The 26,104-nt window shown below is 34.1% G+C and overlaps 1 protein-coding gene across 1 annotated transcript; it reads right to left on the bottom strand.

Moving 5' to 3' along the window:
• Positions 1-13,709: 13,709 nt before the first annotated feature.
• Positions 13,710-22,981, bottom strand: LOC122046862 (protein JOKA2-like). Its single transcript, XM_042607772.1, has 7 exons — positions 22,766-22,981; positions 15,440-16,581; positions 15,228-15,348; positions 14,909-15,154; positions 14,680-14,829; positions 14,112-14,600; positions 13,710-14,034 (listed from the first exon to the last, which is right to left on the bottom strand). Exons 1-7 carry the CDS (start codon positions 22,802-22,804, stop codon positions 13,936-13,938), a joined length of 2,286 nt encoding a protein of 761 aa, XP_042463706.1. The 5' UTR covers positions 22,805-22,981; the 3' UTR covers positions 13,710-13,935.
• Positions 22,982-26,104: the final 3,123 nt, after the last annotated feature.

Raw genomic sequence — 26,104 nt, forward strand, 5'->3', positions numbered from 1 at the left:
CGTTTATTCTGAGTTGAAATCCGAGGAGGGTATAGTTTGTTTTTGTTTTCAGCAATTCACCCCCCTCTTGCCGGTCTCCGCTGCACCAACATCTGTTACTTATATATTCATTGGATTTGCCTCGAGCATTGGGGTACCAGGGACCGGGGCGACCTGGTCGCTGGCTGCAGGTAGCGTTGACTAGAGGACTTTTGATGACTTGGTCAACATAGAAGTCATCTCAGCACACCCCCCTCCGAGACGTCGCGATTCGGTCAACATTCCATCCACCTCACCAGGCGGTCCATCTGACTCAGATTCCGGACATGATCAATACCAAACAGAGATCCTATTGAAAGAGCTTTGAGAGTTAAAAGATTATTTTCTCCTACATAGCATATTAGATGATTTCAAGGTGAAAATGAATTCTTTGCTTATAGAAGGGGAGGTCCTTCAATCATATCAATTATTCAGGTCATGTGTTTGTATCATGGAAGGAGTTTGTAGATGGTTGTATCACTTATTTCATCCCTTAATTAAGAGTATGAGAATGCATATAAGGAGTTTTTCAAAATTTGATAGGTCACAACAATAGCAATTCAAACTTGTGGTTGGTTAGAGTGAGAATTATTGAAGGGCTTCATCCTCAAATCCAAGAAGAGGTTACCATTGTTTGCACCTAAAAGTTGCATTATCCTTGGTATAGCTACAAGCAAAAAATTATCTCTAAAAAATAGAGAAATAAGTAATCTATTGTGTGACATAATTCATGATAATACAAGTAACTTTGAAGTACAATTGGAAAAATACTAGTGGAAAGGATAGAACAAAAAAATGAATGCAGCCATTTAAAGTTGATAATTGACAAAAGAATTCATCTATCACAATCCTTGCAACACCTACATTTAAAGTCACTATATTAAAGCCTTTTCGCGAGTCTATCATCTACAAAATTATCCACTTCCATCATTCAAGTAAACCAAGGAACAATACCATATGCTACCATATATCCTACTTCAATGAGTGCATCAAATTCAATATCTTCCTCTATGTCTAAATGTTTGGCGACAACCACAAGTTGATAGAGAAAAGATGTCATGAGACATCTCAATGCACTAACTACTCTATGGAAATATGGTGTAGAATATTCTTTTGTCTTAACTCCATGAGGATTCAACAAAAAGTGAAACAATGGAAGACTCTATACAAAAATTACTCTTACAAAATAAAGTATTGGCATACTCATAAACTCTTAATGAAAAACTAACACAATGCACTACATCATCAAAGAATTTTAGTCATATATTTATCCATTGACACTTAGAAGTTTACTTGTCTATTATAGTTTTTTTTAAAGGAGATCTCAATTGGTATGCAATGAGAACATATTTTATGCAAATCATTAAAAGAAAAAGGGTCAACCTTGAAGACAATCTATTTTGAAAGACAGTAAAATCATATGATATATCAAAAGAGAACTATTCAAATTACTCTTTCAACTTATACTTATGATCCTTTAATATTTCTAGAATAAGTCAATTAATTAGAATAAGTAAATCATTTTAGTTTATTTAGAATAAGAGATAGTTATTAGAATTATTCCTTTTAATTATTAACAAGACAACCTTGGATGTTTATAAATAAACATGTAGTTGCCCTTTAATTTGGAAAGGGGGAAATAAACGAATAGGTTAATTCTTTATGAATTAAGATCTTTTTAACAATAAGAAGTTGATTCCCCATGGAGTAATAACCCCCTTTTTCTTTTCTTTATTTTCCTACAAAATAAGATATGAGTTCTTATCAACTGCTCAACTAGGCACAAACATTGTCACCTGAAAAGCAACTTGTTGAAATATTTAACAATTTTTATATCATATTTTTTAGGAGTATTTTTTTTTTAATTTTGAAAAATTAGTTCAGGTTTCAAATAAGACTATTTAGTTTTATTAAAAGGGTTGGTTATAAAGAATAAGTCCTGTCATTAATGTATAAAAGAGGTTAGGACCATGTATTAATTAAAATTTAAGAGTTAATATAATTTGAATTTTCAACATGGTATCAGAGCCAACAATAATCATTTCTCCAACCCTAGTCACCACTATAAACTCTAAAAAATAAACCATTTTCCCCCTTTAAATCCTGGATCTCAATTCCCACTACCTCTACAAGAACCGCGTCTACTACGTCTCAAATTTACTTATCTATTGCGCAATTAGCATCACTTGAATAATTGTCTCCACCTCCAAACATGAGCAAACAAATCAAATCTACAGAAATCAAATCTTTTTCAACACTTGTTTAGTCTAAACGTTTACTTAATACAGATATTCTACTTATTGAAACAAACTAGGATGTGTGGCCTCAATTGACAGAGATGCATGTTGTTGAATGAGAAAAGCTCTTCCATATCATGGGCAAAAGTGCTCCACCTACTATGTCAAACAAGGGATATGAAAAATAGTATTATGAAAATCAAAAGGTAAAATGCCAGCTTTTGATGTCCATGTCTACTGACATTATGAAGTGCTATCTTTGTATACCCACTGCCTATGAAATCCAAATACTCTTTCCAAAACTTTTTACGATGGTGATGATGAGATGCATGTTTATTCTTTGCATCAAAATGCCTTCTTAGTTAAACAAGCTACTAAATGACGCCAGGCATTATCACTACAGGTCGACGAGAAAAGAAAAATTAGGAAAAAATAAGAAGAGATAATCATTGTCTTCCATATTTTTTTCATAAAAAGAAAATATTATTCAATAATAGATGATTTATTTTAAAACAACTAAACAACACTCTTATATAGACTACAAATCTAAGACAAAAAATTAAAAAAAAAATCAATATATAGACTTTAATTTCAATCTTGTAAAGAAAGAAAAGAAATTCAAATATATAAACCTCAATTCTAATCTTGTAAGAAAGGAAAGAAATTCTAAAAGAAAGAAAAAAAATATTAACAATTCCTATCTCATAAAGAAAGGAAAAGAATGCTAATAAAAATGAAGAAGATTTTTAATTCTAAAATCTCTAAAACTGATTCAAAATCTAAAAATATACATAACAACAACAACTAAGGCTTATCCCACTAGGTGAGGTCAGTTATATGGATCATTTTACACGATTGAACTCTATCTCCTACTATATCATCATCTATACTTAAATAAATTTTATCTTATTTTATTGATACTAACCAAGTCTTTTTTGGTCTTTATTTTCCTCGTTTGATATGCGTGTCTATCATAGTTTTATATCGCCTAACTGGAGTATTTATTGTTCGTCTAAATATATGCTCATATCATCTTAAATGTGTCTCTCAGAGTTTTTTCTCAATAGATGTAACTTTATTTTTTTTTCTAATGCTCTCATTTCTTATTATGTCCATCATTGTATGTTCACATATCCACCTTAACATTCTCATCATAGTCCAATATTCAACTTTATATAACATAATAGGTCTAACTATGATTTTGTAAAAATTTCCTTTAAGTTTTAAAGGTACTTTACGGTCACATAAAATAACTAACACTCTCCTCCATTTCAACTATCTTTATTGTATTCTATGTAAGATATATCTCTCAATCTCTCTATCATTTTGAAAAAATAATCATAAATATTTAAACCTCACAGTTATGGGCAACTCGTTATATCCTATCTTAACAATTATCTCATTACATCTAATATTGCTAAACTGAAATTCTATATAGTCTGTCTTTATTCTACTAAGCCTAAAACTTTTCCCCTCTAGTATTTTCTGCCAAGATTCTAGTTTGACATTTACTCTTTCACGTGTTTCATTTACCAAAATAATATAATCTACAAACAACATGCACCACGGTACTGTGTCTTGAATGTGTGCAGTGAGTTAGTACATAATTGTGTAAAAAGATAAGGACTTATAGTTGATCCTTGATGTAACTCTATTTTTATTGGAAATACTTCAATTACTCTGCTTGACGTCTTTACTTTGGTTGTGCATCCTTGACATATCCTTAATTAGTTCAATATATGTTATGCTAACACCTATTTTTTCTAAAATTCTCCATATAATTTCTCTTGAGACTCTATTATAAGTTTTTTCTAAGTTAATGAATATCATGTCTAGATCTTATTTTTGCTCATGATATTTTTCAATTAGTTGTCTAAGAAGATGCATAGCTTTTATTGTCGACTTTCTAGGCATGAACCCAAATTGATTTTCGATCATCATGGTCTCCTTCATTAATCTTTTTTCTATTACTTTTTTTCCTAAAGTTTCATGGTATAGCTCATTAGTCTAATACCCCTATAGTTTGCACAATTTTTTACATCTCCCTTGTTCTTATATAAGAAAACTAGAGTACTTGTACTTATCCTCTATTGATTTGACTTTTTTTATTTTCAATATTATGTTAAATAATTTTATAAGTCATTTAATACCTTGTTTCCCTAGGCACTTCCATACCTCTATCAGAATATCATATGGTCCAACGACTTTTCTATTGTGCATCCCATTTAAAGTTTATTCCACTTCTGAAGTTTGAATTCTATAGTAAAAATTTAAATTTCTATATTCATTTAACTTACTTAAATTACCTAAGTTAAGTTGGTCATCTAAACCTTCATTAAAAAGTTAATGAAAATACATCTTCCACCGTTCTTTTATTTCACAATCATTTACTAATACCCTATGACATTCATCTTTAATATATTTTATTTGGATAAGATTTTTTGTCTTCTTTTCTCTCACTTTAGCTATTCTATAAATGTCTCTTTCCTTTTCTTTTGTATATAATTTTTGATATAATCGTTCAAAAATTTCATTCTTTGCTTTATTCACTACTTTCTTAGCCTTTTTCTTGGTTATTGCATATATTTTTTAAGTTTTTCTCATTTTTACAAATATATAATTCTTTATAAGCTATTCATTTTTTCCTTCACTTTCTCTTGCACTTTCTCATTCCACCACCAAGATTCCTTATTTAGTGATGCATGCCCCTTTGTCTTATTGAGTACACTCTTAGCTACTATTTTTAACTTTGATACTATCTTATCCCATATCATATTAAAGTTACTGTATATTTCACCTAATGCTTGTACTTCTACCTTCTTCTTAAATATATTTTACTTCCTATCTTTTAACTTTCACCACTTAATTATAGGAGTCGTATATATATTTTTTTCTATTGATACTATACTTGAGGCATATATTCAACACTATTAACTTATGTTGGGTAGTTAAGCTTTCCGCAGGGATAACCTTGTAATTTCAAAATCCAAAAATATAAAAAATAGAAATTACCAAAAATACTAAAAATTACCAAAAAAATTAAAAAAATACTAAAAATACCCTAAATACCAAAAATACACTAAGTATTCAAAAAACTAAAAATAATAAAAAGATGTTCAGATCATCTTGCATTAATCGCCCTAGGTTGAAGAGAACTTGTTCTCAAATTCAGAGTAGTGTCAGATGATAACTCAGAAGGAAGATCATCTGGTACCAAATCGACGAAATCTACTAATAGTTGTTGCAACAACCTCATTTGCCAAAACATGTGTCTCTCGGCCCTCCGCAATGCAAGAGGACACAATTAATTTTTCATTATTCAGCACTACTTGGAGAAATCCAATACTTTTGTGATAAGCACATAGCCAACCATAAGTTGGGTTTTCAACCCTTCTTTTGAATCTCACCTAGTCTCCAACTTCATATATATGGTTGGAGAAAGAAAAACTCCTTTATCAATGAGTGTTTCAATTAGCTCCTCTGAGATCCATTCTCGAGATAGGACCTCAAGAAAATCACACAGCGTCCAACCCCTGTGGTTTCACACATCAACAATAGGAGATGGGTACATCTACATAACAATAATCCAATTAAGATTTTCACAGATCATTTTTGCTACATCAGTTGTTATGTCGAAGGCATTGTCACCATCACCAGCTGTTATGTCGAAGGCATTGTCACCATCACCATCCTGATTGAAATTTGGATGAGGCTCCCCTCTATGAAAATTAGAAAGAGCCCATGGGGCATTCCTTAACATAGAGAGTTTTGTATGTTCGTTCAGCTATTGCAACAGTGGAAATAATACTCCATTGGCGAGCACAAGATCTTTGCCATACATGGAGAACTTAAATACCAACACTTCTTGGTAATCAGACTTCCCTTGAAACATCACCTTTTTCACTTTCAAGGAATTACTTCTCCTGGCCACATGGGGCTGATCTTGAAGAACCACTTAGGCATGATGACCGAGAGGTCGTCCTTCGCCAAACCTAGGGATTTGTTGGTGCTCACCGCACTGGCCACCTCCTCCTTCACTGCCTGCTTGAAAACAGCGACGACACCCAGCTTCCCTGGCTTGCTAGATAAAACATGAATATGGAACGAATAAAGGATCATGATCATCAAACATTTCGCTCGCTCCATAATCGTCATAAATAGGATCACCGAATATTTCAATCTCACTAGTTGTCTCGGTCTTGTCTTTGTTGTAAATAGGATCATTAGTCGCCTCAGTCTTATCTCCAATTTGAGATCAAGATTTCTCTTCAATTTCTTCCGGATCAAATTCCTTAAGAATGATTAAAGTCTCGGGGCCATCACTATAAAGTACCTCTTCGTCAAGGTCTCCTTGGGCGTCGAAGCTATTGTCCTCCATGACAAAACCTAGTCATCTTTGAAATGAAGTTTGAGTGTAGTTAAAGGGAAGGAATTGACCTTTCATCTTTTTCCAATCCTTGATCTTGGCCTTACCTTATCAATCTCGTGAACGTCGCAAGTGCTCCTTCCATATCGATGCTAGACTTTTGAGCTTGATGGCAATCATTTTCACCTTCATCTAATCTGGTACTTGCTTATAGTAGAAGAACCACTCTATTTTGTTGATCCAATCAACAACATTTTCAGTCTGTGACGTACCATAAAATTCGGATAGATCAACTTAAAATCCGAGTTCTGTATGTTGATCCTCTCGACTATGTACCTCATGATCTTTATGATTTTGCGTCACCATCGCTAAACACTGGGTTAAATCTGCGACTTCCCTCTGTAATCCTCAATCCTCAACCGTTGTTCACGGTGCTCGGCTTCCTCCATTGAAACTTTCCTATCGTGACCATGAGTACGATGACTTTCCATTAGATTTGCACCTTGCTCTGAATCAACTGATGTCAGGCAAGATAGCGATTATTCGAGAAGAGAGGAATTGAAGAAAAGATAAGAAGAGATAACTGTTGTCTTCTAGATTTTTTTCTATAAAAAGAAATATTATTCAATAATAGATGATTTATTTTAAAACAACTAAACATGACTCTTGTATAGATTCTAAATCTAATACTAAAAAAAAATCCTAATATATAGACCTCAATTTTAATCTTATAAAGAAAGGAAAGAAATCTCAATATATAGACCTCAATTTCAATCTTGTAAGAAAGAAAAGAAATTCTACAAGAAAAAAAAAATATTAACAATTTCTATCTTGTAAAGAAAGAATAAGAATTCTAACAAAAAGGAAAAAAGATTTATAATCCTAAGATCTTTAAATGGACTTAAAATCTAAAAAGATAGAAATTATCAAAAATTATCAAAAAAAAAAAAAAAAAAACCAAAAACATCATAAACACTCAAAAATCTAAAAGTTACTAAAGATAGTAAAAAGATGCCTGGATCCTCTTGCAATAGTCACCCTGGGTTGAATAGAACTTATCCGTAAATTCAGAGTAGTGTCCGGCGAAAACTCAAGAGGAAAATCATCTAGTACCAAATCGACAAAATCTACTAATAGTTGTTGCATTTCTATGACTCTTTTTTCCCAAACTTTATTCTTTGTAATTTGTATTATATTTACCGAAGAATTGGTGACATCAGCAGCTTTAACAACCACATTTGCCAAAACATGTGCCTCTCGGCCCTCCACAATGCAGGAAGACATAATTAAATTTTCATTGTTTGGCACTATTTGAACAAATCCAATACTTTGTGATGGTCACATTGTCAACTGTAAGTTGGATTTTCAACCCTTCTTTTGAATCTCACCCAGTCTCCAACTTCATATATATGGTTGGAGAAAGAAAATTTTCTTTGTTAATGAGTGTTTCCATCAGGTCCTCCAAGATCCATTCTCGAGGCAGGCCTTTAGGAAAATCATGCAACATCCAACTCCTATGGTTTCACACATCAACAACAGGAGATGGATACATCAACATAACAACAATCCAATTGAGATTTTCACGGATCATTTTTACTGCATCAGTTGTTATGTGGAAGGCATTGTCACCATCATCATCCTGATTGAAATCTGGTGAGGCTTCCCTCTATGATAATTAGGGGCATTCCTTAACATAGAGAGTTTTGTGTGTTCATTCAGCTGTTGCTAGTGAGCACAAGATCTTCGCCATAAGTGGAGGACTTAAATACCAACACATCTTGGTAATCAGACTTTCCTTGAACATTCGCTTTTAAAGAATTACTTCTCCTTGCCACATGGGGATGATCTCGAAGAACCACCCAAGCATGATGACCAAGAGGTCGTCTTTCGCCGAACCCAATGGTGCTCGCCACGTCGGCCACTTCTTCCTTCGCTGCCTGCTTGAAGGCAGCGACAACACCCTCAACAGCTTCCTTGGCTTGCTAGACAGAATATGAATATGGAACGAATAAAGGATCATCCTCAAGTACTTTGTCCGTTCCCTAATCGTCATAAATTGGATCATCGAATATTTCGATCTCACCAGTTGACTTGATCTTGTCTTCGTCGTAAGTAGGATCATTAGTCGCCTCGGTCTCGTCTCCAATTTGAGATCGAGATTCCTCATCAATTTCTTCCGGATCAAATTCTTCCCGAATGATTAAAGTCTTGGGGACATCACCATAAAGTAGCTCTTCGTCAAGGTCTCCTTGGGCGTCGAAGCTATCGTCCTCCATGGCAAAACCTAGTCGTCTTTGAGACGAAGTTTGAGTGTAGCCAAAGGGAAGAAATTGACCTTTCATCTTCTTCATTTTCTTCCAATCCTTGATTTTGACCTTGCCTTGTCGGTCTCGTGAGCGTCGCAAGTACTCCCACTATGCCAATACTAAACTTTTGAGCTTAATGGCAATCAGCTTCACTTTCATCTGATCCGATACTTGTTTATAGTAAAAGAACTGCTCTATTTTATTAATCCAATCAATAATATTTTCTGTCTGTGATGTACTTTAATTGGGTAGATCAACATAAAATCTGAGGTCTCCATGTCGATTCTCTTGATCACATATCTTATAATTTTCATGATTTCATGTCACCATCACTAAACGCTAAGTTAAATCTACGACTTCCCTTTGTAAATCCTCAATCCTTAACCATCTTTCACAGTGCTCGGCTTCCTCCATCGGAACTTGCCTACCACGACCACAAACATGATGACCTTCCATTGGATTTGCACCTTGCTCTGATACCAACTGACGTCGGGTATGATAGCAATTATTCTACTAGCGCACGAAGAGAAAGGAATTGAGGAGAAGGTAAGAAGAGATAACCGTTGTCCTCCAAATTTTTCCAAAAAAGGAAATATTATTTAATAATAGATTATTTATTTCAAAATAATTAAATGTGACTCTTATATAGACTCCAAACCTAAGACTCAAAAAAAGAAAAAAATCTTAATGATATATACTTCAATTCTAATCTTGTAAAGAAAGGAAAGAAATCCCAATATATAGATCTCAATTCCAATCTTATAAGAAAGGAAAGAAATTCTAAAAAAAAAGAACAAATAATATTAACAATTCCCATCTTATAAAGAAAAGAAAAAAATTCTAACAAAAAAGGAAAAAGACTTATATTTATAAGATCTTTATGTTGGTGCAATTTCCCTAAGTCAATGTTGATCAAGTTGACTAAGCTTGAATTGACTCAAGCTTAAGTCATAATGTGCAAGTTTCGATGTTTAATAATATATGAAGATTGTCTTGACAATGCATAGAGATTGCAGGAGCAATCGTCCGTTTAGAGAAATTGATCAAGGTTAACCAGTTTAATGTGAAGAAGAGTCAAGTAGGTCAAGGTTGACCAGATATTTGACTAGGAAGTCTAACGGGAAGGTTGACAGAAAATGAAAATCCAAGTGGGTCAGTGTTGACCAGACACTTGGTGGAAAAATCCTAGTGAGTGAAGTCAGACAAAAGGAAAATCCTGGTGAATAAAGCCAGGTAAAAGACCTAGTGAGTGAAGCTAAGCAGATGAGAAATCCTGGTGAGTAAAGCCAAGTGAAAGACCTAGTGAGTGAAGCTAGGCAAATGGAAAATCCTGGTGATTGAAGTTAGGTGAAAGCCCTAGTGAGTGAAGAAGCTAGGTGAAAGCCCTAGTGAGTGAAGAAGCTAGGTGAAAGTCCTAGTGAGTGAAGTTAGGCAGATAGAAATCCTGGTGAGTGAAGCTATGTGAAAGCCCTAGTGAGTGAAGTTAGGCAGTAAGGAAGTCCTTGTGAGTGAAGTCAGACACATGGAAATCCAGGTGGGTCCAGGAGGACCGGATACTTGGCACAGAGAGAAAAAGTCCAAGTAGGTCAAAGAATTGACCGAGCACTTGGTGATGAAATCCCAATAGGTCAAGGTTGATCGGATGTTGGGTTTAAGAACTCTAGACTTGAGTTAGTAAAGTTAGGGTTGGTCAAGTTGATCAAGAGATCAATTGAACCAGATCCCAATCAATCAGTCGATCGATTAGAAAAGTGTTGCGAGAAAAAGGGGCCCAATCGATTAGGAGAGTGCTGCGAGGAAAAGGGACCCAATCGATCGGGTGATCAATTGGGAGACATTCTCACGAACATAGAGAGGTTCCCAATTGATCGGTCGATCGATTGGGCATCGCCAATCGATCGGTCGATCAATTGGGGTTCGATTTCTCGTAGTGACGCGAGGAAAAGTCGGAATCGATTGGTCAATCGATTCCAGGGCTTTTTATGAAATCACAGAAAGCCTCTGGATCGATCCAGTTACACTCAATCGATTGGGATATGACCGTTGCACAGGATGCAGGTTTTGGACGGCTGGGATCGCTGGGATTTGATGTGGCAATCGATTGGGAGGAGACCCAATCGATTGGGAGCCCTAGATCGCGCAAATATAAAGGCGACAGTGAGGTTCAAACGGGATATCTCTTGACTCCATCTTCTCCACTACTGTTCACCAGACCTAGAGCCTTGAAAGACAAGTGTTGCTGCACTTTCCAACTGGTCCAGAGACATCTACAAGCTACAAGAGATCAAGCAAGGAGATTTTCATTTGTTTTATCGTGTATTTACTTCTTATTTTGAGTCGTATGCTTGTGAGAGTCTTGTACGAGGTTTCTCTACCTCCGATTGTTTCAAGAAGGAGTTTGTGTTCATAGTGGAGAATGCGCACTGTGTGAATCCTTGGATTAGTAACCTCTTCTTGAAGTGGATACTAAGTAAATCCTTGTGTTAGCATTGGAAATTGATTCGAGTCTATTCCACTATAAATCATCATCATCGAAGCGCCCCTCCAGCTCCAAAGTGTTCCAACACTCTAAATGGACTTAAAATCTAAAAAAGATAAAAGATAAAAATCACCAAAAATATTAAAAATTATCAAAAAAAATATCAAAAGCACCCTAAATATCAAAAATACCTTAAATATTTAAAAATCCAAAAAAAAAATCTAAAAATAGTAAAAAAATATCTGGATCCTCCTGCATCACTAAATCCCTTTCAGTATATATATTATGGGGAGTTAATAAAAAAAAATTAGGAACTTAACTATAATGATAGTGACAATGAAGGATCTTACAATCCATTGAGTGAACTCAAATGCACATATTTCTTGCTGGATTGGATAAATTATTGATCAACCTGGACAAGAAGTTTTACAACATGACCCACTCCTAAGTTTGGAAGAGTATTATTCCTTTGTCTATCAAGAGGTCATACGATCTACTACTTTAAATGAGGACATTGTGAAACCTTAAGCTTCCGCTATGATTTCTCATGGTCGACCTAGAAGAACGTCACAACATTAATCTAAGTGAAAAGGAGCACCAAATAATTCAAGAAATTTCTGAAGTTGAGCTTAAGTCCCTCCAAAATAATACACTAAACCAACTAAAAGTCATCCACAAGGAAAAGAAAATTACCACGTCGTCTAACCGGAGATATTCTAAAACCTACATATGAATCTCAATTGTCAAGTAAAGTAAAATATAACCCTAATATATCCACACATTATTCGTCAAAAGAAAAGCAGATATTTGTTAAACTCAATTATTTATTGTATCTATATCCAATAATATGTAAGAAATCTTATCTAATCCAAGATGGGAAGTTGTCATGAATGAAGAGATGACCTCCTTATAGAAAAAGCAAATTTGGGAGCAGGATCCTCCGTAGGAAGAAAGAGCAATGATATGCATAAGAAAAATTCTCAAGAAAATGTTTAAAGATAGACACAAATTTATGATCCACCATTTTATTTTTTATGGGCTCATCATTTTATATATCTATCTTTGAATATTTCCTTGAATTTTTTTTCTGTAAGCATATCATTTTCCAGGAAGAAAAATCAGTTGGATGTTGATGGATCTTTTTGTGTGCATACAATGCTATATATGAATGATTGAAAATTTTAAGGTGAGATTGGTGGCATAAAGAATACAACAAACCTTATGGAATTGACTATATAATGAAATGTTTGCCTCTGTAATCAAAATCTGTACAGCCTGAGTTTATTATCCTTATCTACAAATTTTGATTGGTCATTACAACAGTTTGTGAAGAACATATTCTTTCATAGCAAATTATTTGAAGAAGTCTACATGGATCTCCTACTAGGGTGCATGGTAATAGAACAACAAAGTTAGAAGGTGTGTAAGTTAAATAAATCACTATATGGTTACAATAGTCATTGAGACAAAAAAAGGTATGCCATTGATCTACCATATATAATTGGTATGTCGGCTTGCAAACCAATTAGGAGTGTCCGGTGTTATGTATTGAAACAAACCAGGTACTAGTACATAGGGGGAGATTTCAAAGATGTTTAAAGTTTGATTTACTTAGCTCATACAAGAACAAATCTCACCATTGCCCTAAGTATAGTTAGTCAGTGTATACATAATTGCGATGAGCAACATATGAATGCAGCCATTTGATTTTGAGATATTTAATCTCCAATATAAAAGGAATTTTGTTTGGTAAATACCCAAACAAGCAAAGTATAAAAGTATATATAGTCAGAGCACTTGATGATAGACGATCAACTTCAAGTTACCTTACCTTTATAGGTGGAAACTTAGTTACTTGGAGAAACAGGAAGCAAAATATTGTTGCATGATGTAGTGCAGAAGTTAAATAAAGAGGGATGGCCTTAGGCATATGTGAAAATATTGTGGTTGAAATTTCTCTTACGATAACTAAACTACTCTTCGGAGAAACCGATTCAATTGTACTGTGATATTAAAGAAACATGTGATATAACCCATAATCCAATTCAACATGATCATACAATGTAGGTCGAGATAGATAAGTTCATTATTCAAAAGAAACTAGATGAAAAGATTGTAAAATCATAAAAGATTCAATCGAAGATCAAGTAGCTAATATTCCAATCAGGTGTTCTTAACGATTTTAAATAATTTGGACATGTACCATATCAATGCACCAACTTACGGGAAGTCCTTTAATATTACTAAATAAAACTCACGAGTTTATCTCGCGTGCAGATCAATTAATTTCTGAGCCTTTAAGCTGGTCTCAAACAAGAAAGCAATCTACCATTAATTACGTGGTCTTTTCTCGTAATACACCAGATAAAACCATGTAATATCTGGCAAATAAAGGACCAAAATCCGATGCCAACATATAATACTGCAGCTAGTAATAAATAGTCTCAAGGTGTATTTAAAGAGAAGCCAGCACCATAATCACCAAGCAACCACAGTTATTTACAGACTTCGTACGTAATTATTATACCACTAAGCTCTTTCTCCAGAAATGAGATCCAACACAACTCGCTTAATGCTACCACCATTTTCTATCAGAAGCTTCTTGTTTTTCGCCCTATCAGTGAAACCCTGCAACAATCGAATGATGCTTTCAGTTATCATAGTAGAAACATAGTTCTAACAAGAGCAAAGAGTTAGCAGCAGACCATGTCCTCAAGTTCTTCGAGAAGTGGATACCATTCAGCATAGTCACAAAGTTCATCTATAGACTGCTCCAGGTCATACTTGTTTTTCCTGAGAACTTCCTTGTTCAACTCAATCTGCTTAAAGCCCATTTCTTCCAATTCCTCAAGCAATTTATCCTCAACAGTGTTGTCAACCGGCATGGAAGGCAGTGGCAGCGGTTGAGAACGGTCGTCCTCAGTTGCTATTAAATCAATGATAGGATCTGACAGGGGAACCACACCAGCTGTGGGGGATTCGTTAGTCTTGGGGTTAGCATCAAGTTTTGATGTTTCATCAGTAATCATTGGTTTCACTAGTTTGTCTGAACTATTGTCGAGTAAGGATTCAGGAGAAATGCTGTCACTTGGATCTGCATTAATATCGATAATTCCAGTCTGACCTTGAATACTGCTTTCGGGTGGTAAATTCAAATTCAGTCCACTACCAGAGCTCCATTGACTGGTACCTACCTGTTCAAGTAAAGAAAAAAGAACATATGAGGTTGATCACAGTGTGCTATAATTATAATCCGGTGTATTTATATCAGACCTGGATAAACACCCAAACTTCTGCCCCAAACTTGTGTCCAGAAGGTGTTGCCAATCTCCAATGTGACATACAGGGCCCAGGTGTTGCCGGTGAAACAAAATCAACAGCAATGTCAACTTCCTCCCCCATAGGAAGCCCATCAAATGAAATCTGCAAATAGAAAAGATTGCTTCAGTTAAAATAATTATAAAAGACTTGTACGAGTGATGAGAACAATTTAATGTAATACCTCCAATATAAACGAGTTTAGGTTAGCAAATTGATAGCCGCCAACCCAAACAAGTCGTGTACCATAAGGCCATCGAGTAACACCATTATTTCTCATCCGCCATATTTTTGTAAATGGGGTTGATGGAGGGATCAGGGTCCCATCTGACACAGTCACATCTTTAATAAAAAGACTCTCTAACTTTGCACTTGGCCCCCCAAAACCATGTAGGTGTGGAAGGTGTGGAGAAGATCGTTGTCTAGAATGCTGAAATGTGGAATTGGAAAAAGTTATTCATTATACTATGGAATCAAACCAAGGAAATTAGTTAGCTTCATACTGCACGGTAAGAATCCTTGATCATTTCATGAGAGAATCGATGAGATGTGTCAATCCGAGTATAATCAGCTTCATTGCCCATCTTAGAGAAACAAACGCTACATAAATCATAGTCATCCTTCCTACAGAGAAAAAGAAAGAAATGTCAAAAGATAGGTGCACAAAAACTATGAAACCAGCAATAAAATTATGAGGAAGGCAAGAAATACATACACATTAGATTTGAATCGTGGACCAACAATAGGGTACATTCCACAACCATCACATATAATTCCCCTGTGACGAGTATGGAGCAGATTATCAATAAATCCATCATCTCTTTGGTTTGGCTGTGGAATAAGCCTTGCACCATTCAAAAAGGGAAGGTCAGCTGTACTAGGCTGTTTTTTGTCACCCTCAAAATTAAAACCACTAAGTGTTCCTGCAGGAGCTGCACCACTTGGAAATTGTTCATTCTTGTGATCATCCATCATGGCAGTAGCAGCATTTGTCCCAGCTTGAGCAGATGGATTATAGTCTTCATTCTGTATCCCAGTCTGTGCAGGAGGCACAAAGAGAGGAGGCCCAGCTATGACAGATTTCCCATGATGACCAACATTACTAATTTGATTCCCAGACGCTTGCTCAAATACTGGTAAATTGGGACTATGAACAGATGCCTGAGTCTTGTCTATATCAACCTGACTTGCACAAACTAGATTCTCGCACAGCTGCTCTGAAACTGGATCAGATAATATTGTTGAGGTTGGAGCAGAAGTCTTTTGGATTTTTGATTCTTCATTGACGTTAAGATCCACTGGCTGAATTGTTACTTGATCAGGTACTTCTGATGGCTCACCAGTTGAACTGTTCAAAGACTGACTGACATTTGGTATACCTAATTTGGCGATGTGGTCTACTATATCAGCTACTACTGGTGAAGATGATGCAATCTTTGGAAGGAAATCAGTAGAAAACTTGGAAAATGAAGATCGAAGTGGTTCAGGGACAGGTTTTAGCACCTCATTAATAATTGAAATTATTTCAGGTGATTGGCTCTCTTCTTGTTCAGGGACAGCAGTTGCATAACTCGCATTCTCTTTCTTTAGGTTAGACACTGCACTAGTATTAGATTTCAAGCAGATATTGATTCTAAGAGGATTTAAGTGTTGATTAATAGCAGCATCATGTAACTCATCATCATCGTCAAGTGCTACCACGTCACCATCTTCATCAATATAGGTAAGGACGAGATCAGCTTCTGAACTGAGTTTGAACAGGCTAACAATCTTCTTTCTCAGTATAGTCATGTTGTGATCAATTGCCTCTCCATGGACATGAGCACTAAATCGCTTAAGTGTGTCACCATACTTCACCTGGAAATGCAAGTGGCTGTTCATTAAACAACAGAAAATAATAATAATAATAATAAAAAGACCAGAAGAGAACTTAGCCTTGCGAAGAGTAAAATAGGCAAAAACAAAAAATAGAAGGTTGTAAAAAAAATAAAAAGGAAAATTTTCTTTGCCCATTTGATTGAACACTGACCTGCAAAGAGGAAAACTAGTGCCAATACCACAAAAGAAAAACAAATAAATCTTGTTGTGAAGTCAGTCAACTTTGTCAAAGATAAACTTTTTGGAGGTAAAAGCTAGGGATTGTGAATGAAAAAGATTGTGAACATAAAAAGAGCACTTGAGAAATAAACATGACAACAAAAACTATTGATAAAAGTATTCAAGTCATACAAAAACAAAAGCTGAAAATAAAGCGTGGATATGAATCATGTTGCCAATTTGATAAGGCCAGTGAAGAGAAAAAACTTTAACTTATAGTTGCAAGTAATGTCAAGAAATTACAGAATACCATGGCAAGATATACACCTAACTATTTTAGGTATGCCACATGAATTTTATGTAATCATCATTCAGCTAAACCATCTCATAATACTTAAACTGGATGTTGTAAATGAAATACATGTTTTAGAGTGAAGTTTGATTTAAATCCTCGAGCCTTACTTTGCTACTCTTCGTGCCTTGAAGGTCAAGAGTTGCCTTGTTTCTGATCTTAATAGGCCATCTATTTTCAGAAAGATTATCTTTTAATCGCTGATGGTTATGTTTCTTTGTGAAGTTTGATTTAAAGTATAAAGCATTAATTTGCTACTCTTAACGTCTTGAATTTCAAGTGTTACCTTGTTTGTTGGTCATAATAAGCCATCTATTTCTGAAAATTAAATTTTTAATCACATATGGTTATGGAGGTTATCTTTTTTTCAGACATCTTTATTTGTAAAGCTCAAGATAGATTTTGAAATTCCCAAACCCTGTATAATGTTCAAGTATAAATGAAGCCATTTTAACACATTGACAGAATTGTGTGTCGGTCAAGTTACATAGTGGAAATTTTCTGTCTTGCAATTTTTAATCACATATGGTTATGGAGGTTATCTTTTTTTCAGACATCTTTATTTGTAAAGCTCAAGATAGATTTTGAAATTCCCAAACCCTGTATAATGTTCAAGTATAAATGAAGCCATTTTAACACATTGACAGAATTGTGTGTCGGTCAAGTTACATAGTGGAAATTTTCTGTCTTGCAATTTATCCAATGATGGAAAATGTTTCCTAAGGAACTTTTCAAGATGTCAACCATCCTGAAATTGTGTTGCACTAAGCAAACTAGACTTCGAAGTTCTTATGAAGAATCCTACCATTTTAATCAAAAGCATTTCATATTCACAGTACATACTTAATCCATTAAACACATTGGCAAATTGCACTTATGGACCAATCACTCTCTCACAACTGCATCGTGTAATTCAATTTGTTCCTGCCCCGAGCATCAAATAAGAATGCCAAAAGGCGCACTTTGTCCAGACTATCTACACCAGCAATCACTGCCCACCCTCGCCAGACTGAGTCATTACAAGGTCACCAACTTCAATTGGTTTATTCTTATACCACAAACCTACAACAGGGACCTAGCACTGATGCCAAATCGTGACACAATATACTTAAAAACACCAAAATAGAATACATTTTTGACAAACATCCCATACTATCAGCCTCATAATTTGGACAATTGTGAACATTGGCTCCAAAGTAAGGAATTTCTCAACGGATCGTCTATATCTATGTTGCTTTCCACTAACTATGCTTAACTTCCAGGTTTTGTTGAAAGACATTTGTTGGCTCATGTACATACTTAATCCGTTAAGACATCACATGGCCAAATCTTACACACTTTCCACACTTCAACATGTGATTCAATTTAATCTTAATCCTAATATCGGAGAATCATTCCAAGAGTCATACCTTTTCCGAGTTATCTACCTGGATCACTCCTTGTTCTTGTCAAATCAGGTTGTTAAACTAAAGCCTTCGTATTTTTTTGAGTAAATAACACTATCTTAAACTAGGGCCTAGCGAATCTCAACATGTAAAAGTTAATTTCCAATTAGCTTTCTGAAAAGGTCAAAACCACAGATCTCGCTCATAGTATCTCAATGGAGAATACTACAATGAGCTATAGGTCACAGTTAATATGCCTGCTCAGGTAACACTAAAAAGGCAAACTAAATTAAGCTAAACACTTAATATTTTACAATGTTTGCATGAACATCTGCCAGGTTGTTATTCCTTCATATAAATAAAATACTTCACTTATCATATAAATAACAAGTTTAATTATATGAAAAATATAAAAACAAATACTATGTCACCAAATCTCAAAACAAGATCGCTTTTTCGACATGAGAATGAGAATTGTTTACCTGATAACTTCTCGATCTAATGCAGCAACATGCAAGTCAAAGGTTGTCGTGATAAAGTTATCACACAACTCAAAGAAACATGTTATTTTAGTCTCAGACCAACATTAAAGTCAGCAAATACGCCATGCTACTATCAATTAGTAGAGGTTGGCTTATTTAATCCATCAAACTCAATGGGAGGTTATAACCAATAATATCAACATCACCAAAATCACTTATAGAATTACGTTAACTTTTATTTGTTACTATACTATTCGCCAGCTTCAAATCTAATCTTTTGAACCTGTGTAAAATAAAATCTACGGATTGAATTTGTTGAACACCTAATTGCTCCCATATAGTGCTCTCTATATTTTCTAGTAGCCGCATTCATTCTATTATTCTCATCTTTGGTCACACTTTTTTATATACTTTTTCCAAGCTGCAAACTATTCAATTCTTTTATCCCACAAAGTATGAAAAATCATATCACAAACTTATATATATATATTTTTTTCCTTTTAGCATAAAGGGCACCGCATTCAAACAATGACTCCAAAAGTTTATCTCAACAACACTCAATTTTCAATATTAAATTCCTCACTACCTATTAATTTTGATTAAAGTAAAACAATAAGCTATTATATTACAGCATTAAACTCCTTTGTTTATGCATGAATATATATATATATATATATATATATATATATATATATATATTGTAATTAATACCCAATTACATATTTAATGTAAGCTCATGCCAGATTTATATTATTGATTCCTATATAACTTATTAATACAAAATATTAGAAATACTATTTTTAGTATTTAAGAAAAAATACTTAAGATTGTTAATATATAATTATAAAAGATACTAAAAGACTATATAAAAATCCATTACAATAAAATAGCATTAAATGACATGGTCATTATTAAAATTATTTTTCAAATATATTAAAAGTATTATGTTAAGTCTAATCAGATTAAAAAAGTCTACATAATTGTTATTCTTAATAATCAGATTAGCAATATCGAATGATTAAGATAATAATTACTAATTATTAATGACAATAACATACTATTTATCTAATTATATTTGTTCTTATTAAAACACTATTGCATAGCTATACTCCTGAATAATTTATGTGCAGAACCACACATCATAATCATCCAATCTTGGCCTTTTTAACTTCCCAATTCACAAACACTAAGCAAACTTTGATGTGTCATCCAATGTTTCTCCCTCACGCTATGAAAGACCACAACTCCCTTGTTAGTAAAATAATCTCTACATCACCCTTGAATTCCCAATACTGTCTCTACCGTGCTTTTTCTCAGCCTGACTTCTTCTCTGATGTAACTTTTTGTATGTTTTATTGGTCATTTTTGTAAGTTGTACTGGTCTTTCTGAAATAATTCGCCCTTGCTTGTGCTGATTATGGAAATTTAGATCAGAACTAGCCAATCTTAATCAAAATTTGTTGATCCAGATTTGGATAAGAATATTTTCCAAACTGTGATTGGGTCTATCACATTTGCAACTTTTGAATGTCAATGAATTTAACTAATAATAACCAAAAGTCAAGAGTCAATTACACACGTGAGACTTCTATCAATCAACCAAGTAGCGGGGAGGTACCTACTCTTTTTCAATGGTTAGAGGGGTTCGAATCCACATTCTTTTTTTTTTTCACATTAGTGTACTTTTGATTGAATTCTTTTCTAAATATATGAATAGGCCTAGCTAGATATAACTATATAAAATTTTAATAATTTATTTTATATAATATTTTATAAAATCATAATAATTTATATTATATTTAAGGTTTAATTATATGCAAATTTTATAAAATTCCAACAATTTATCATTAACTAAATTATATATAAACTTTATAAAATGTAATAGCTCATTATGCATTTTATGTATACAAAAATATAAGTTATCATGTATTCTATTTCCAATTTATATTTTATTGGATAGCAATATGTTATATTTGTTTTTATCATTGACAAGTATATTTATTAAACTCATAGTATTATTTTCCAGTTCGACCAGTCAAATTAATACCAGTCCGATTCCAATTTGATTTTCAAAATATTGTCGGCAACTAAAACTAATATACCTTATACCAAACCCTAACATATCCCACTCCCACTCAGTCCCTTTCTTACTCAACTCATGACTTGTTTGAACTCTCCAGCATCCTCGTTCACATGGAAAAGACAAGTGGACAAACCAATAAAGGATGCCTCCTCTCTCACATGGAAAAGACATGGATGGAAATGGACGAAGGATGTCTGTGATTTCTTCATCTTAACCCTCCTACTGTTGTAACCCAATTAAATACACAAGATCTCTAGATTTTAAGAGAGATTTAAACCTGACTACAGTTATGTGAATGGAAAACTTAGATTCATGATAACTAGAACGAACCATCCAAATATATTTAATGAATATTATTCCTCTTACATATATAAGTGCTTGAATAACAAGTGAACTCACCCACTATCAGATCTCTTATGTTTGAAGAAAGTTTATGATTGATTAGATCTAAGCATGAAACCTTTAGTTTTGATGTCATCATGTCAATGAGACATTTCTAAATTGGATCATGCCGTTAATTACCATTTTGATTGTATAACATAACCTTAGCCGACCCCACCTAGTGGGATAAGGCTTGGTTGTTGTTGTTGTATGGTATAACATAACCTATATTTGCCAACAACAAACTCATTGAAAACACTAGAGAAATATTGACAAAGTGTTCAAGACTATATTATTATATAAATGAAATGAAAATTGGTGTGTGTGGGCGGGCGGGCGCGCACAACCGTATCATTATATTTTGAAAAATGATTCTCTAATAAGTTTGTGACCTCAAAACATTCTTCCTTAAGGAAACTGAATTCAAAGACATCATCCAACCTTTGATCGAATAACAATCAAAAAACTTTTAATTGAAATAAAGTTGGGCTTTAAAAGATATCTTATGGCTCAACCAACAGAAGTTGACAGATGTTTGGTCCACCAGACAAACAAAGGAGAACTTTCAAGTCCACAAGCTGCCCACACATGGCATCCTTGACCAAATGGTAAATATCATTAGACGTGCGCTTACTTTGAGGTCTATAGAAGGAAAAGGAGACTTTTTGAAGCATTGGAGACGCACTACAGCGATTTATAGAGGTTTAGGTGACAGTTAATCACTACCTCACCACGTTCAAACTCCTAATTCTCTCCAACTCATCCCTAGCTAAAGCAAACAACATTCTTGTTTTGGCTAAATCTGGAGGAAAATATTATAAATATGTATTGTAAATCCTTTTCCGGATAGTTCAATTATCAAGGATAAACATAAACACTCAGTTAATCAAATTTAATAAATCATATAAGTAAACTTAACAAAGTATTAGAAATAGGTGATCCCGTGTCGGAAGCCACATGCAATATTTCTCCTGATAGTTCACTTATTAAACTTATGACAATAGAATTGCCTCAAGTTTGGTCAACCCAGTCTTTCGGATCAGTGGCCAGCCAAACATTTTTATCAAAAACAATAATAGTGCTCAAATGATTGATGATCAAGCAAAATCGATATTAAAAAAAAAAAATCCGTCCTACATACAGGAAAAAAAATTTATCAGGCAAAAAGGTCATGCACAACACGTAACAAAATCCCAGCTGAACTAAACAAACCACACAGGCGAGCAACGATCATTCTTAACCGACGGAAACATCAAGGTAATAAAAACTTCGCTTCTAATATACGATCAACGAATATTGGAATGAAAAAAAAAAAAAGCACCTTGATGACAAAATCCCGCTCGCTAGCGCGAGGCTCCATCGGCGGGAAGGAATCGATCAGCGAGAACTGCGCCAGCGTAGCAGATTAGATCGAGATGCCCCAACCCTAATAATATCTACCGAAAAACGGTTGAGAGAACGAAGGGTCCGTAGAAACCGAGGGCACAGCTTTATAGTTCTACCTATGCACACCCTTTTCTTGTTTCTTCCTAAGCAAGGAAAGAAAAATCAATCCATATTAAAGATACCGTCTCGCGATGTCAATCCATATTGCAATTACGACCGTAATTAAACCAAGAAATTTATCTTATTCAGATTTATTTAATAAATTAGTCATCACAGTATTTATAATATAATACATAAATACATATAAATTAATTTAGTTAGATTTAATAAAAGTGCACAGATTACTATATAAAGATTAATTAAATTTTTTTACCAAATATTAAACTGATAAAATAAATACTTCACTTCATCTTAGTAAAAAGGGTGAGAAATATATACTTTCTAACATTGTCGATCTAAGGTATTTATAGAAGTTGTTTCGCTAGTAGAGTTGTCCATTCTAAGATATGAAACTAAAGAGAATCATGACAGTGTATAAATTTGAAATTATGATCAAATGAACTTAAATAAAATTAATTTAGATTCATTCGGTCAAAATCGATTGATAGAGATCAAGGTTCTAAAATTCGCTAGGCGCTAGTCGGGCGGTAGACCAGCGCCTAGTGACTAGGCGGGGACTAGGCGCCGCTAGGTAGATTCCTCGGTATCCCTTGTTTCATGTGGACAGTGGACAATGTCATATGTAAATCTAAATGTTGTCTTAAACAATTTCATAACAATGAAGATCTAACTATGTATGTTGAAATAAATGCATACTTTCCGATACCAAAAAATGAAAAACTATAAAAGAAAACTAATAGTTTTGTGCAAAGTAAATCTACTAGACTCAGTAAATATGAATAAAAGAAATAGTTGAACAGTAGAACATGCAATAAGTTATCATAATCATGTAGTAAACAGTAGAACATTAGAAAATAGTAGCAATAGTTCAATTCAAGATTACAATGCATTGTGAACCAGTAACCACTAAGCAAAATATAATTGTTAAATAACATAAATCATATCTTAACAAAATGAGTTCAAAATTACACAACTAATAATATCTCATAGACTCATATTTATTCTGGCTCTTCTTCTCCATAATTTTCAATAACTTGTTCTTCATCGGACACAAACTTAATATCATTATTGTGATCCTCATCTTCGGATTCAAAATCATTTCATGAAGTTCTCTCACTCTAGAGCTTCTTCGGGATTGTAGATTTTCATCTGCTCCACTTGCTTCATCAATCATTTGCCAAGTGAGCTCCGAACCTAGTTCAACTTCATCATCTTCCCCACCATCCACAATCTAACCTTGTGCATTTGAAGCATCTTTTGCAAGAAAGACATCGACATTCCTTTCTTTTTCTCTTTTTTTGTTTGTTCAACAATCTAGCATTAAATTGGACAAATACTAGATTGTTCAACCTGTTAGCATCCAACCTAATTCTTTTCTTTGTATGCATCTAAAAAACAGAGAAAGTAAATATTATAGTTACTACCTGAATATAGAGTATAGACGTTAAAAATTATATCTAATTTAATTAAAAACTGAAAGTTTAAAACTTACTCCTTCAAATGTACTCTAATTTCTTTCACGCCCAGATGAACTTGTAGTTAATGAAAGTATCCTCAATGCCACCCTTAGAAAGTTAGGTGTGTGAGCACCGTATGTACTCCACCATGCACATGGATCAAATGTATCATCATTTTTTTCACATGCTTTTCTGCCAATGTTTTCCCAAATAACCCTGTCTTATCTCTATATTTTGGAAATTCTTTGTTAATAATTGTATCTTGTAGATCTAACTCATTGGCATGCAAAGTTTCCATGCATTCAAAAATCCCCATCGCGGCCTCATCATAAAGAGCAATAGAACTATTTTTATAGTAAAAATAAGGATTCAACAAAAAAGCAGTGATATGCAATGATGTATCAAGTCTATCCTTAATTTTTGATTCAATAATGGCTATGATAGGCTGATAATTTGATTCCACGTTGTTCAGAGCCACCTTGATATCTTCTTTAGCTTGAAGAAGCTCCCTATATAGAAACCCCATCGATGGCTTTCTATCTCCATCTATCAATCGAAGAACTCTTACCAAATGAGCAAATATTTTCAAACAAAGTGTCACACCATTCCAAAAACTCATGCTCATCACTGTAGAGTAAGCCAATTTTCCGTTGTTTGTTTTTGACCATTTACATTTCTCCCACATATCACTTGTAAACATAACCCTTAAACTAGCTTTTTTTCAATCAAACTTTGCAATGTGAGGAAATTTGATGCAAATCCGGTAACTCCTGATCGGACTATGTCTCTCTTTTTCGTGAAACTTCTCATCAATGACAAAGTCTTATGGTGAGCATAAATGAAAATGGTAAAAGATTTAGATTGCTCAATAACCTTTTTATATCGAGGAAGTTTGCCAATACTTTCAAGCATGAAATTAACCGTGTGAGTTGCATATAAACTCCAAAAAATCCCAAGTCACTTTTCTCTCATCAATTTAGCTACAGCCATATTGTTGGTGGCATTGTCTGTTACAATCTAAACAATATTCTGAGCTCCTACTTGTTCAACACACTTGTCAACATACTCAAAAATAAGTTCAGCTGTATGCGCCTCGTCTGAAGACTCCTTAGACTCTAAAAATGTAATACCCTCCTTGCAATTAACACATAAATTTAAGATGCTTCTCCTTTTTCTATACTCCATGCATCTATCATGATCGAGCATCCATTCTTTGCCCATTCTTCTTCATGTTTCTTCAGCAATTATTTTGTTCATTCAACTTCAGCTTTCAATAGTGGCTCCCTAAGTTGATATTGAGTTGGAGGCTTGAATCCTGGTCCAAATTGACCCACTGCCTCCATTAGTTGCTTGAAGCTATCATTATCAATAACATTGAATGAGATTCCATTTTCATAAACCCATCTCCCAACATATTGTTAAACTTGTTGAGTTCTCTTTTTGAAAAGAGCCTCATTTATATTTTTTTGACAAAGCACTTTACTTCCACTGGAGCCTGCATTTTCTGGAGCAATTGTCAATGCATATCTATCCATAGGGCCAAGTGGAAGAGGTTTTTTAATTCCATCAATCCCTTCAATTTCAAGACCTTCTTCTTTATCTAGAGAAATAGCCACCTCTGCTCTATAACTTTGTTCTTCCATTATTTTGTTCTTCTTTCTGTTTCTCTCTTCTAAAATAGCATGTTTGCACTTATT

This window comes from Zingiber officinale, chromosome 2B, assembly GCF_018446385.1.
Source record: "Zingiber officinale cultivar Zhangliang chromosome 2B, Zo_v1.1, whole genome shotgun sequence".
NCBI lineage: Eukaryota > Viridiplantae > Streptophyta > Magnoliopsida > Zingiberales > Zingiberaceae > Zingiber > Zingiber officinale.

What these genes read in the sequence shown, in the direction of transcription:
- LOC122046862 (XM_042607772.1), bottom strand. Translation starts at nt 22,804, where the DNA reads ATGGAGCCTCGCGCTAGCGAGCGGGATTTTGTCATCAAG. An exon ending in AGCGGGATTTTGTCATCAAG is followed by an intron (nt 16,582 to 22,765) that starts GTGCTTTTTTTT and finishes TTGCATTTCCAG; the next exon opens with GTGAAGTATGGTGACACACT. An exon ending in CCACGATTCAAATCTAATGT is followed by an intron (nt 15,349 to 15,439) that starts GTATGTATTTCT and finishes TTTTCTCTGTAG; the next exon opens with GAAGGATGACTATGATTTAT.